The sequence below is a fragment of the Carica papaya genome, chromosome 8, assembly GCF_054855325.1.
Source record: "Carica papaya isolate Zhongbai chromosome 8, ASM5485532v1, whole genome shotgun sequence".
NCBI lineage: Eukaryota > Viridiplantae > Streptophyta > Magnoliopsida > Brassicales > Caricaceae > Carica > Carica papaya.
In genome coordinates this window covers 28,906,814-28,922,437 of record NC_142316.1, presented here as the reverse complement: position 1 = coordinate 28,922,437, position 15,624 = coordinate 28,906,814, and the positions used below count along the sequence as shown (strand labels likewise).

The 15,624-nt window shown below is 33.9% G+C and overlaps 1 protein-coding gene across 4 annotated transcripts; it reads left to right on the top strand.

The window, feature by feature from the left end:
- The first annotated feature begins 2,267 nt into the window (after nt 1-2,267).
- Nucleotides 2,268-8,500, top strand: AMSH2 (associated molecule with the SH3 domain of STAM 2). Of its 4 annotated transcripts, XM_022040147.2 has the most exons (9): nt 2,268-2,565; nt 3,319-3,600; nt 3,864-3,953; nt 4,840-4,902; nt 5,000-5,074; nt 5,192-5,254; nt 6,153-6,205; nt 7,122-7,321; nt 8,123-8,500. In XM_022040147.2, the coding sequence occupies exons 2-8, from the start codon at nt 3,364-3,366 to the stop codon at nt 7,318-7,320; spliced, it is 780 nt and encodes a 259-aa protein (XP_021895839.1). In that variant the 5' UTR covers nt 2,268-2,565; nt 3,319-3,363; the 3' UTR covers nt 7,321; nt 8,123-8,500. The 4 variants fall into 4 exon arrangements, with proteins under 4 accessions (XP_021895839.1, XP_021895841.1, XP_088065746.1 ...); XM_022040149.2 differs by having other exon boundaries at nt 2,272-2,565; nt 7,108-8,500; XM_088209620.1 differs by lacking the exons at nt 7,122-7,321; nt 8,123-8,500 and adding an exon at nt 6,397-7,101 and having other exon boundaries at nt 2,272-2,565.
- Nucleotides 8,501-15,624: the final 7,124 nt, after the last annotated feature.

Here is a 15,624-nt window from a genome sequence, read left to right as displayed (position 1 = left end):
TAATCCCTTTCACTGGATAAAGAAAGCCAAACCTCAAACAACAAACCGGATTTTATCTCTTAACTTCATACAATTGACAGTTGTCATGAATTTGAAGTTTTATTATGAATGAGTAAATTGCACTCAACTTTCTTTTTTTTTTTCCCTTCCCTTCCCTTAATGTGACTCATAACTACACAATACTTCTTTACTTTATGTAATTTTCATATCATATAGTATAATACTATACACTATACACTGACTTAATTCCATCCGGTCATAATATTTTTATTTTATGTAAAAAAATAAGATAATTGCTAATGGAAATATCTAAAATGAAATTAAGTAAATAGGATACAATTCTTTTTGGAAGTGGTTAAAAGTAAAACTTATAAATCAAAATATGAATGAGAGATTACTCAAATTGAAAATAATTTATAGTACCCTTTGAAAAAATATAATTGAAAACACAATATATTTTAATACGTTAAAATTATAGATTACGAACGAAATAAAATTTAAAAAATGTTAAGAAATGAGATAAAGCACGAATGGTGTATATTGCTCATTTAGTAATATAATATGTTACGAACGAGATAAAGCATGAATAATGGAGAGTAAACTTTAGAGATACTTTCGTGTTATTTTTTTTTTTAAAGTAAATAATACAAACGTAATGACACTTACAATAATAAATTATTAGCAACATCCATCTATATATATATATATATATATATATTTGAACAACAACATATGCAACAATTTGTAGAGATGAATAATGTGAAGTTGACAAAGTTGATTGAAATATGATATGAATTTGATGTATTTTTAAATATTATAGTCAAGAATGTATATCAATGTTTTAATTTTTCTATGCTATTAGAACTAATCTTTGGTTAAATGTAATATGCATTCGATATATTTGCAAAAATACAAAATGTTAATTGATGCAATTAAAACGTGAGACTATTTTAATACTGGTACAAAGGACACTTAGTTTTTTTACACTGTCCATTTTTTATTATTTAAGTAAATTATCAAATTAATTTTTTAAATTAGTATTTATTATAATCAAGAATATGTTTCTATCCACCGATTAAACTAATGACTACAAAAAAATTAAAATAATTAAAATCACATTTGAATAATCTAAAATAATTAAAAAAAATATTTTAACTAATTAATTAAATTAATAAATTATTACTGATTTTATTTTTATTAATTTAATTAATTAATTAAAATTATTATTTTATTATTTTTGAGATATCTAAATATAATTTAATTATTTTAATTTTTTTAGTTAAAAATAAAAAATAAATATTTATATAAATAAATAACATTAAGTATTAAATTGTAATGAAAATAACATTAACCCGCATAAAATTTTCGCTATCATTTACATAGATTACTCTATATGTAATATCAAGTGGGAGATTGAACAAAAACGAGTTGATAATTAGTAATACAAAACTACACAAAGGATTAGTAACAGAGATTACATAAAATTTTGAATTTAAAAGAATGTTAATTGAGGTTTTAAATTAGTAGAAATAATGAGACAATATTTTCCGTAATTTCAATCAAGAATATGTTTTTATCCACCGATTAAAGTAATGACTACAAAAAATTAAATAATCCTTTATTATTTTAGCTCATTATTTTTTTTTATAAAAAAGAACAGGAACGAAAAAAAAGATGTATTTTTTATTTTAGTATTTCTGTTATATATTTTTTAAAAAAATTGAAATTACAATAAGTATTAAAATTTAAAAATTTATTATTATTTCTTTACCCGCTATGTTCTTGAAATATTTTAAACATAATGTTTAAGATGATTCTAAAAAATATTTAGTGTATGAGATTTAAACATATTAATAATTTAAAATACAAAATGTGATAAATTTTTTTTAAAATAATAAAATAAAAATACAGTATCTAACATGGTACTTAAGCAATAAACCACTTGTTAATAATGACTATCTACTTTTTCATGCTCATCACCAATCATCATAAGCACTTTAATTATTTTTTTCTGTATTTTATTATGAATATCATATGAAATTATTGAGAAAATGCATAATTATATATTTGTATATGTTTTATAAAATTAGGTACTTCAAAATATTTTTATATTTATATATCTAGAATATGTCAAAATTATAAATTATTATTCTATTCTTTTTGGTCGTTTGAAGATGCAATAAGTTTTGATTAATAGGACAAGGCATGCCTTCTGATGAACAGTCGAAAAATAATATTTCATATGAAATTATTTTTATTTTTATTTTCTAAATTCTTGGGTTTATATACCATTTTATTCAAAAAATTATTAAAATTATTACCTAATTTTTTATATCAGATAGTATGACCTAATTCTAAGTTAATTCATGGAAATGATCTAATTCTAAGAATATAGTATTTTGAACGAAAAGCAGTGAAAATTTTTTCAGAACGGAGGAGGAAACCAAGAGATTGATTATGAATTTCAATAAGTTGAACGGCAAACAGTCTTCAGGAAAAAAGTAAATTGAAACAAAAGACTGGAGGAACGTGGGAACGACCTTGCAAGAGATTGATTAACAGCAGGTTCCTTTCTTAAATTCTTGTTGATAATCTTTTATATTCTATCCAGTTTGTTCCCCTTTTAACCTGTTTGATTGAGTAGCAAGCTAGACAGGTATTTGATTCTCTTTTTCTCTACCTTCAAACTTCCCCCTCTGGTGTTTATTTTATGTCTTCAACGTACCCAATTTAAATTCACTCTTCAATGATAAATCAGATTGGATAGTCTGTGATTCTATTATTTAATACGGATATTCGTGGACTTCTGGGTTTGTCGCCTTTTTTCTTCTTTTCCTTTTATTGATTGGTTTTTTTTTTTTTTTTTTTTAATTTTCTTTACCATCTTTAGGTATTTACTATTTGTTTCTGCTATGACATAAACTGCATGTTTTATAGACATATTTAAGTGCCAGGAAGCATTTTATAGTTGCCCTTGATTCTGTACATGTTGGGTCTTGTGAGCTTCATGCTTTTGTAGAAAGCATTCAGACACTTGCTTGGCCATTGATCTAGATTCTAAAAAGTGTATGTTTCTTTTATTCTGTATAATTACAAGTGAAAAGCGTAGTTGATGAGTGTTAGCGTACTAGATTCAGTGATTAGATTAGAGATGACAGAAAAGAAGATAGAAAATCAAGTTAGGAAAACACTGTAGAAATATCATCCTCATCCTGATTCCTGAAACTTTTTATAATTTGTAACAGTTACCATCTCTATGCACGGTGGGGTTATTTATGTTAACTCATCAATTTCATATCTTATTTTGGTCGGTTACAGTTTCTGGATTACCATTTAGCAGTGGTGAGAAAGCTGGGTACTCAGATGAATTCAATCACTGGTTGCTACCCACTTGAATCCATCCATCCAACCTCCACTTGGACAGCCAGCAAATGCCGAAATAGCAGGGTTCTCATGGTTACTCAGTTTTCTCCTTCACCAGTACTGTCCTGCATTGAGAGTTATCCTCAAAAAGAATGTACTTCACACATTTCATTGGCTGATTCAGATAAGAAACTCAGTAGTTCATCAACATCTAAGGTTCTGCAAGATGTGCATATAGTAAGAGCTGAAAAACTACAAATTCTGCACTTTTTCCAATTATATTCTCGCTTCCACACCGTAAATTCTTGTTTTGCAGGAACATTTTTGTGATACTTAGCTTCTAGTTACTGACTAATGTTTTTATTGTTGAAATTTTCCATATCTTGTGATGGCTCTGAGAATATTATTATTATTTTATTCTGTTGGATCAATATGAAAATAACTCTCTGGATAAGGTAATGACATTCTTTTTTTTTTTTCTGTTTTTCTTTTTTCCTTAGTCAGCTAGACTGGTGGAAGATTTTGCTGAACTTGCCCGAGAAAACACAGAGAAGGACCTGGAAACATGTGGAGTTCTTGGTGCTTTTCTTGTGAGATTCATACTTTTTTTTGTTTCTTCGTTCAAGAAAAAGATGACTATATTTGCTCTTGAATGAAATTCATTATTTGCTTTACAAGTGGTTCTCTGTATTTGTTTTGCCTATCTATGGATTCTTTACTATGGTTTGTCAACGTATTGGGATGCCCTATTTCTGCTTCAGCTAAGCTTCATTATACTTTATGTCGTTGTTTCCCATTCTTGTTTCCGGTTGAAGAAAACTCTTCTCAATAGCAATGCCTGTTAGACACTTATTCTTTCAATGAAAATGCAACATTTCAATCTAACTATCTTTTAACCTCCTTTTCAAGCTTTCTTTTTGTTAAGAACAAATTCTGAATTTTCCTAGTTAGAAATTGTAAGATAAAAGTTTTCCATTGTGAAAAAGTTAAGTTAGCTATCTCTCGACGTATTCCAGAGTTTCCATACGCAGTCTCAAAGTCAAATATATAATGATTTCTGTAAAATTTATCATATTTCTGGTTCAACAAAGATGTGATGCATATAGTTAGTGCTGTTTAATACAATATGAAGACTTGGTCGTTTAGAATGTGTCATCCATAGATTACCTCGCTGGATGATGCCACGTATTGTATAACATCCTCAATGATGTTTTTGTTCAATTGATTTTATTATTTGAGTTTCATTTATTACCAATGTAACAAAAGATCCTAGTTATATGCCTCCATTTATCGTGTCAGGCTGTGCTATGATTACATTTCTGTCTTCTGCTTCTTGTCCTGTTGTGGTATTTGGATGTTTGCTTCTATCCTTCTTTACTCACTTTTCTCTCTTTTTTAAATTAATCAGGAAGAAGAGTTTATTTACCTTTTATACTTTTTATGTATGTTTTTTCCTCGCTCATTCCATCTAACCAGGAGGAGGAGACCTTATACGCAACCACTCTTATAATACCCAAACAGGAATCAACTTCCAATTCTGTAAGCCTACGGTTAAACTTCATTTGTACTGATTAGTTGGAGGCGACTATGTTTTCTCCTGGTACTTATCAATTCTATTAATTATATTGAACGGCAGTGCCAAGCTGTAAATGAGGAGGAAGTTTTTGCCATACAAAGTGAACGATCTCTTTTTCCAGTAGGATGGATTCATGTATTCCGCCTCTCTGATTGTGTTTACATTATCTCAACTCATTTCTTCATTTCCTTTCTGAAACTTTTGTTTCTATTTTTAGTGCATACTTGAATAGTATGTTATTTCTACTTCCAGACACATCCTTCTCAGGGCTGTTTCATGTCCTCAGTAGATCTGCACACTCACTACTCATATCAGGTAAAGTAATTTTAGATGCCCAGATGCTTGCTTGATATTACAGACACCTAAGTTTAATTAGAAATGTGAAATTCCACTGATAGTTATTGGTATCTAATTTTCCTGTAAATGAGCTTTGTAGTTGTACCATATGAGAAACTAAACCCTCCTGCTTATATTAGCAATTGTTTGCTTCCTTTTCCATTTAATTCCATGCTAATTTCTAGATCTATCTTTTACATTAGCCAATATGCATAATTAAGTAATAGCTAAATTATCTCCCTCTAGGAATCCAAGAGATGAAGTAAAACAGAAAAATTAAAATCTTAATTATGTAATCAAGAGTACTATAAGAATTACAATTAAAACTTGAATGGGAAATGAACCAAAATGAGACCTAAAGGTTTTGGGAATCCAAAGTGGAAAAGGAAAAGACTCTTCTCTCCCTTTCTTACTACTATTTCTCCTGTACTGCTTACTTTACTATTTATTTCTTAAATTAATTTGGTTCAGCCTATTTGTTTCTCATTCAAATCTTAAATATTAATTATTTTATATCTAAAATTTAGTCATAATTTGCATATTTGATGCATAATTGAGTCAACTTTGCTCATTTTTTCACTTCCTGGGCCATTGATTTGAATTCTTATTTTTCAATTTATGAATCATAAGGACATCTAACTTGAATTGGACAAATAATTGACCTGAAATTCAAACACTATTTTTGTCAAAATTCCTATCATATTTATATTTTATTTTCATTCTTATTCATGGAATTGAAATTCAAACATACAATTGGAGTCCAGAATGATAAAAATGACTTACTGAATCCTTTTGGGAATCTGGAGTTGCTAGATGTTATTTCTCCAGCTGATGCATGCTACATTTCATAGATATTTTTAACCTCATATCATATCAGGTAATGGTACCTGAGGCCTTCGCTATTGTCTTGGCTCCAACAGATAAATCAAGGTACAGAATCACTTCTCATTATGTTGGTTAAGATACTATATAAATAATTAATTTGTGTCTTTCCTTTATCAGAAATTTGGTTACTAAGTAGTTAACATGGTGGAAGAGTTTGCATCATGGTCTCATACCTCCTCTTCTGCAAATCTAATCAGTATTCTAATTATTTGTCCTATATTCTGGTCCACATGCAGTTCTGCTTGCTCAAGTTTTAAGATACAACATAGATTATAAATTAGGTATTCTCCTACTGGCTTGGTTTCAAATTATAAATTGGTCACAACTCATTATTTAACAGTGGAAGCCAACAAGTTGGACTTACGCAATACTTTTATTAGTTACAAATCAATCACAATATGCTTATCTCAAATTTCATGTTTAGAACACCTCCTCCACCACTTGTTAAATTATAATCTTTTTTTCCTTTTTTTTTAATTAGTGTGTTCTTTTGCCCTATAGCTGTCTTCCTAGTGCTTTCAGCCGGAACTGTACCAGTACAACCACTTTTATCTTTTTGTATATTGACGCATTATGTCTACCAATTTCTTATTTTTCATTCATGATTTTTGTCTAGATGCAGTCTGTTCTTTGTTGCATAGCCACTTTTCTTTAGGATCATCTGCAAGCTGGAGTCATTATTAAGTTGTTTCCCTTGTGTTGTATATTGTGCTAAATTATTCCCTGCAATCTAATAGTCTTTACTTTAGTTCAAGGTATCTACCTAAATGGAAATTCATTGATATGCAAGTTTAACTATATCACAGTATCTACTTTACTATTAGTTGAAGCGATATAAATGATCCTCTGCCTTGTGGATTATATCAATATGATATCATAGCTGTTTTAATGCTAGTAAAATTGTGATCAAACTTTTTATTCCCTTTTCTCCAAAAAAAAAAAAAAAGCTCTTCATTCTCAGGTTTCCTTATGGAATGTCCTTCAGGACCTATGGAATATTTCGGTTATCTGACCCTGATGGGATGAGCGTAATGAGAGACTGCCATGAGAAGGGATTTCATCCTCATAAAGAACCAGCAGATGGGAGCCAGCTTTACGAACGCTGCTCCAATGTCTACAAAAATGCAAATTTGAGGTTGGAGATCTTTGATTTGCGCTGAGGTATGAATACTTGTTTGTGGTGAGTGATAGGTGCATGTAAGGTATACAAACTAGAGCTTCTTACTAGTACAAACTGAACAGTGATAATCACCTGGTCATAAGTGAGTTCAGTTGAGGGAGAATGTCTGATGTTACTTGAACTTGGATAGAAACATTTGTTTGTTTGTCATAATAACGACCAAAATTCATCTTGGTTCAATAAGCCTGGATCAAGTCATGGTGCAAGCTCTTTAAGTACACCCAGAAAACTGGCATAGTATGATGGATATGCACTTTCTATCATCAATACAGAGTAAGCAAGTTCACACTTTCTAGACATGCCTTTAAATTAAATATTGTGATACTGAATCATAATTTGAGACTGTATCTGCTTAAACCAAGTAATACTATGGAAGACATGATTATGTAGAAGGAATCCTATGTCATCTGATACTGAATCATCCTGTTGTTAACTGGCATATAAGATTTAAAGCTGGATTTTCTAATGAGGGAACAATATGCAATAGATGCATGAACTTACACATGATGTTTACAGGGGAAGCAAAGGTCCATACATTCCACATTTATCTCCATGCTTTTGTCTCTTTTCTTATTACAATTATTGCTTTTGTAATTTATAGGAAAAGCAGTCTGTTGCTTGTCAAGTATCCGACTTTTTATTTTTTGAATAAACAAGTATTCGTCTTGATCGTTTTGCTGAAAGCTTATGCATTTTATATATAGTTTAATTCTAGAAGCCAAAACAAACACACCCAATAAAGATCCTGCTTAGTTCTAGGTTACTAACTTTTGATGGTTTAGCTGGTGGAGAGAAGATGAAAAGATTTGAAGCAAATTCAAGAAGAAAACATCAATGAAGTTGCATGATTAGTAGTTTTATGATGGATTTTGCGAAGAAAAGGAAGCGTTTGGAATGGATAGTGGGATGAGAATACGCTAATTGAATTTGTTAGAGCTGCGGAAGGAACTTATCACATGACACAGGCTTTGCCATGTTGTGAAAAATGCTGAGGGAAGTAGCGTTCTTTCTTTTTTTTTTCACTGCAAATGATCCCTCGAGTGATTAATATTTCTGTTCCTCTTTATATGGATGTGAGCTTAATTTGGGTTACAAGTTCTGTATGATATTATTAATTATATTATTATTATAATATAATACTAACTAATTATTAAGATTAAGGAATTTTTATTGAAAAATATGTAGTAAAATTTAAGAAATTACTATTATTATTATTACTGTTTATATCTTAAAAGTAATAAAATAGATTCATAATTATATTAATAATATAATCACAATTATTTTTTAAATATAACAATCAATTTTAAATCATAAATAAATTTGAAATTTTTTAAAAAATCTACTTATAATGTAAAGACTCGAAACTAAAAGAAAATGATTTATTATCTAAATGCAGAAGTGAATAATAAAGTTATGGTTTATATTTTTTATACAGTAAATTAGAATGTCCAATAAGATTACGAGAATGTTCTTTCTATATTGATTAATAAAAAAAGATAAACGATAATTAAAAATAAGTAAATAAATATTTTAGGAGGTTAATTTCTACTAAATAGATATTTTAGGAGGTTAATTTTTACTAACACTTGAAGGGAGTTCGGGAGGTGAACTACTCACAATTCTCTAACTGACTGGGATCTGGATTTTGATTTTTTTGATATTAAATGGTTAATAAAAAGGTGAGTTATACTAATTCAGTAAGAATGTCACACTAATTACTGATACGGAAAATCGAAGGTTGGTAAAAATCATAAAATAACTAATAGAGCTCTTAATTTAAGTAAATACATTTGACTTTAAAATGTTTTATTCTATATTTATCGTTACAGGTTTTCCCAAAATCAACCTATTAAAACAAGTAACCAAATTATATTTTAATTTCATGTATGAGATCAGTAATTCTTTTTTTTTTCCTATTTACTGGGACACCTGAGGTCCATATAGATATCTCCCTATTCGTGAACGCGGTATCTACATTTGACAATTAACCTAGTTGTCTCCATACCCCGTCCGGTAATGGGTACCAAAAATACTATTGTTTCGATACCCTGTCTGGTATGGTGGTGAACTATATCTTCCAAACTTTTTTGGTATAAGACTTCTCAGTTCTGTCCGACTGAAATAGTGTTCACGATAGGGTTTCTTATATACCGGATCCGTCTATCATTTCCCAGAGTACCTAGTAAGCTTATATATATATATATATATATATATATATATATATATTCTCATCAATCAAACAACCACCAATCGCATACCAACATCTCATTACGTATTTACAGATTTATTTAAAAGGCATCTAAGCAAGTAATATAATTTAACATAACCGAATAACTAAATAACCAAATAAATAGTACAGGAAAAATCAAATAAACCAAATAACGAAGAACATAATTCAAACTAGTAATTTCATGCACATAATACGATAGTCAATATTTTAAATAATACATGAGAAAATAAGCAGGTAAATTAAAAAAATTATACACTAACCGGTTCCAGCTCTACTAGTGACATGTAATTATTGTTATAGTTTTTTTAATTTTCACAAAATATGGGATTATTAATTATTAGAGTGAAGGATCCTTACCCGCATTGATGTTTTGAAATGCTATGCTACCCATTACGCCTCTTGGCGGGCCCTGAATTTCTTGATTTTTTTTTTTGCGGAAATAAAAATACTCGTCATGTACCTAAAAATACCATAAAAATCCAAAATCGGTGTTAAAAATCTTTCCTGGCCAATCTTAGGGTTCCAGCATGGCGATGCCGCAGTGCTCCGCCGCAGTGCTCCAGCACCGACTCTGCCATTTATGGCGGCAGTTTGCCTCAATCTAACTGGTTTTACATGTAACCCTACGAAAAAATACGTTAAAAAGTCTCGATTGGCCAAAAAAACTAAAAAATCGAACTTACCAGCGAAGGGTCTTCGGGTGCGGCGGCTCTACCAATTCTCCTTCGCAACTAGGGTTTTTTCTTGGACTAACATGTATCGAAAGGGACGGTGAACACAATGACCAAAGAATCATGCGAAACGAAAAATGGGAAGAGGGTCATCGGATGAGGTTTAGGAATTCAGCCGCGGCAGCTCCGCTGGGATTTACCCGCAGTTTCTGGCTCATCCACCTGTCCCTTTTGCTCCGTTATGGCCATATTTAGACTTGGAATCTATTTTTGAGGAGGAAGGAGAAAATTTTACCTCTTTTGGCAGTCGACGGTGGCTCTGGTGCGGGGGCAGCCGGTGGTCGGCCTCCTTCTCCGACGTCTGGTTTTTCTTCTTTGGTAAGACCAAGACAGTTATGGTTAGGGTTCCCTGAAACGCGATGCTTAAATACCCATCCCGTGTCGATCTGGACTGTTCATTCGAGGAGACGTGACCCTCTCGCATCCGTTGGATTTATCTTATTCAGAAAATGAATCTGGACTGCACGATCAGATTGAATTTAACTGTTCGATTGTGCCTAAAGAGGGAATGCATCTGTGCCGTTCACGCACATGGGATGAAATCTTAACTGTCGAATCGCTAGGCACGCGGATCGCTCGCGTGGCTTGCCGCGTAGTGCCGATGTCAGCAGGGTTGTGGCGTGCTCTGATTCGCCGGTGCTGCTGACTGGGTCGTCCCACATAACCATTTTTTTTTTTGCATTTTTGTGACATTCAATATGTCTATAGAACCACATCTCATATCCTAACACATCACCATCATAAATCTTAAAATCAACTACATCTTATGTAATCAAAATCATCAAATTTAGTGAACAATATATTCGGCATTCAGATTTCAATTCTACAATAATGAGAAAGAAAATCTACACAAAGGACTAATGGTATGTTCTTAGTCACTACTCTAGTGTTAAATGAATAAGTGTCCTGTACAATCTATTATACATTTAATTCTCTCATTTCCTGTTTCTCCTGGAAGGGATCTCCCATATAGCTCTCTAGTTTCACTACATCTACAAAAACATATAATGAGCACAATCTAGCTAAGTAAAATAAATTCAATGCTCAAATATAATATGGACACACTTTTGGACATCCACTTTAGGATTTCCCCACTCCCCATCCTCCTATCTCTCTCACCGTACCCCCACATTCTTTCACTCGACTCTATTCCTACTTTACCTAGAAACACTATCCATTAGCTCTTAGTTCTACCACTCAACCCACTCATCGGCCTACCTCTGGCCACACACGCACCCCGGCCTTTTTGGCCCCACACATACCCTATTTCCATCACTCCACCATCGGCTTCATTCAGCCACGCACACACACGGCCTGCCCTTGGCCATATAGGTACTCATAACAGCAACGTACAACCACTCACACACCCATCAAGTCCTCCATCATCACACCGACTGTACACTGCCACACACACACACACATCGACCGCGCCCGGCCACACACTTCGGCAGTAGCCTGCCACTCACGCACATATTGACCCTTCCCAACCACACACACTCCACAATAACTTACCGCTAAGCGCACACACACGTCAAGCCCTCCTGTCCGACCCTATACTACCACACACGCACACCTGCACAACGACTGTTCACAGTCACGCACTTCGGCAGCATACTGCCACTCGATCACACACTCGCCTCCCAATGGCCGCATCCCGACTGACTTTTTTGGAACACCTACACACACACTAGCCTACTCTAAATTACATACGTATGCACAATAGCAACACACACAGGTTGCACTACTCGCATCATAAACCACTTCCTCAATAATGACACATGCTTAAGCCGACACCAAGTCTTACTCTACCATTGCTGATACTAATTCTGATTTTTGGTGCATCGCGAGTGAACCTACTCCCAAACTTCACCATGCCTAGTCCTAACTATGTTTTGACCGATCCTCTTCCCTCTGCCTCTCATATACTCTACTCTCGAATTATTTCTCACCTCATTTGCTCCTCCCATTCGGAGTTCCTCCATGTCAGGAGGCCACACCGAATTGAAATCCTTACATCACCATATTAACATTTGAATATAAAAATTTATCTTACCTCCAGCTTCCATTTCTTCCTAGCTCAGAACAATCCTCTCCACCGATACGTTTCTTCGACTCACTATCACTGATTTCACCTTCCCCTCTTCCTTCTCCTTCCTTCCTGTTGCTCGATTCCCTCTCATCTCCCCTCTTTATGTTTTTTCCCTTTTTTCTTCTTTTTCTTTTTTTTTCCACTTCTGTTTATATTTACTCTTACCATCAAATCCTACCCATCCATTCCTACCCTCTAATGCTCACCACTCATTTATTTGACCCTTTCTCTCACTCACTCACTCACTCACTCACTCACACACACACACACACACACTCTCTCTCTCTCTCTCTCTCTCTTTCTCTCTCTCTCTGATTCCACCATGCTATTACAATACCCCCTATTAAAAAATAAATTTGGACCCTCAAATTTTGACACATTACTTGGAACAATTGCGGGTAGGTAGTCCTCATTTCATTCTCTCGTTCCCATATTGCCTCTTTATTCTTATGATATTGCCACAACACTTTCACAATAGGTATTACTCAACTTCTCAATTTTCTTTCTTATCTTTCCAGGATACTGATCGATTTTTCCTCATAGGTCAAATTCCTCTCCAACGGAAGTGACTCGACTTGTATAATATGTGTCAAATCGAGCTGATACTTTCGCAGCATTGAAACATATAATACATTATGGACTCCCGCATACCTTGTAGGAAGTGCTATTATATAAGCCATTGTCCCTACCTTTTCAAGAATCTCAAAAGGACCTATAAACTGGGGACTCAAATTTTTCTTATTCCTAAATTTCAGCAAACCCTTCATTGGGAATACCTTCAAGAATACATGATCTCCTACCTCAAAAGTCAAGTCTCTCCTTCGATTGTCCGCATACCTTTTTTGTCTACTCTAAGCTACCCACAAGTTCTGCCGTATCACTACCACCTTTTTTGTAGTCTCTTTTATCAATTTTGGGCCCATTAGCTGCCTCTCCCCAACCTTATACCAACAAACAGGTGACTTGCATGGCCTACCATAAAGGGCCTCGTAAGGAGCCATTCTTATATTAGCACGGTAACTATTGTTGTATGTAAATTCTATCAGATGTATTATATCTTCCCAACTTCCCCCAACCTCAATAATACACGCTCTCAACATATCTTCTTGTACTTATATGGTTCTCTCAGTTTGTCCGTCAGTCTGTGGGTGGAAAGTCGTAATGAAATTCAAGTTAATACCTAATGCTTGCTGTAGACTCCTCCAAAATTTAGAAGTAAATCTGGGGTCCCTATTTGATACAATAAAAACTAGAATTCCATGCAATCGGACTACTTTTCTAATATATAATCTGGCTAATTGATCAACTGAGTCTGAGACCTTCATCGGCAAAAAGTGCGAAGACTTAGTTAGACGATCCACCCTCACCCAAACACTATTATGCTTCTTACGAGTTCTCGGCAACCCAATCACAAAATCTATAGAAATGTATTCCCATTTCCACTCTGGTATAGGCAACGGTTGTAATAAACCCCCAGGCTTTTGATGTTCTACTTTCACTTATTAACATGTCAAACATCTTGATACAAACTCTGCAACATCTCGTTTCATTCCCTTTCACCAATAATACTTCTATAAGTCTCTAATCATCTTGGTACTCCCCGGGTGTATAACAAATCTGGTATTATGAGCTTCCCTAAGGATCTCCTTCTGTAACTCTGTATTATTTGAAACAGACATCCGAGTCCCAAGCCTGAATATCCCATCACTATATTCCCTATACTCCGTGGCCACTCTTTATTCGACCCTTTCTCTTATTGCCTGTAACTCGGTATCCTTCAACTGGCCCGCCCTAATCCTTTGGATCAAGGTTGGTTAAGCCCTCAAACTAGCAACATACTTCCCTCTACACCGTCCCCGCATCTCTACCCGCTGCCTAGCTTCCCGTAGGTCCCATTCGGACACCATTAGATGTGTCAACATTACTGTACTCTTCATACTGAGGGCATCGGCCATCACATTCCCTTTACCTGGATGATACCGAATTTTATAGTCAAAATCTTTCAACAAATCTATCCATCGTCTCTGCTGCATATTCAACTCTCTGTGTGTGAACAAGTACTGTAAACTCTGGTGATTGGTATATATTTCAAAAGGCTTCCCCATACAAGTAATGTCGCCACAATTTCAGCAGATAAACCACTGCAGCTAACTCCGAATCATGCCTTGGGTAATTTCTCTCATGTACTTTTAACTGCCTTGAACCATAGGCAATCACCTTCCCTTATTGGATCAGTACACAACCCAGCCCTACACGGGATGCATCACTATACACGGTCCTACACAGGATGCATCATTATACACGACATAACCCCCCTCACCTGTCGGGATTGTCAATACCAATGCTGTAGTGAGCTTCTGCTTAAGTTCATTGAAGCTAGCTTCATAACCTTCATCCCACTGAAATTTTATGTTCTTCTTAGTTAACTGAGTCAGCAGGGCTGCAATACTCAAGAAATCCTTAAAAAACCTACGATAATATCTGACTAAACCTAAGAAACTCTTGATTTTCGTTATAGTCGTTGACCCTTCCCACTTTACCACTGCTTCTACTTTTGCAAGATCTATAGATACTCCATCCCCAAACACAATATTCCCTAAAAACAACATTTGTTCTAGTCAGAACTTACACTTACTGACTTTTGCATACAATTTGGCCTTTCGAAGGATCTCCAACGCCTAGATAGGTGTTGGGCGTGTTCTACTGGGTCTCTGGAGTATATTAAAATGTCATCTATAAACACGATCACATAATGGTCCAACAGAGGTTTGAACACTCGATTCATCAAATTCATAAACACTACCGATTCATTCGTTAATCCAAAAGGCATAACAAGAAATTCATAGTGTCCGTACTTTGTGCGAAATGTCGTCTTTGTTATGTCCTCAGTCTGCACTCTTAATTGATGATAACCATATCGTAAGTCTATTTTTGAAAATACTCTAGCTCTCTGTAATTGATCAAAGAGATCATCTATCCTAGGGAGTGGGTATTTATTCTTGATGGTTACCTGATTTAGGTCCCTGTAATTTATATACATCCACATAGTCCTATCTTTCTTCTTGACAAACAATACTGGCACCCCCCGTGGTGACACACTCAGCCTTATGAACTTTTCATCCAATAATTCTTGTAATTGTTTAATCAATTCCAATAATTCTGATCTCGTCATCCGATATGGCACCTTTGAAATAGGTTGTGTTCCCGGTTGTAACTCTATGGTGAACTCTACCC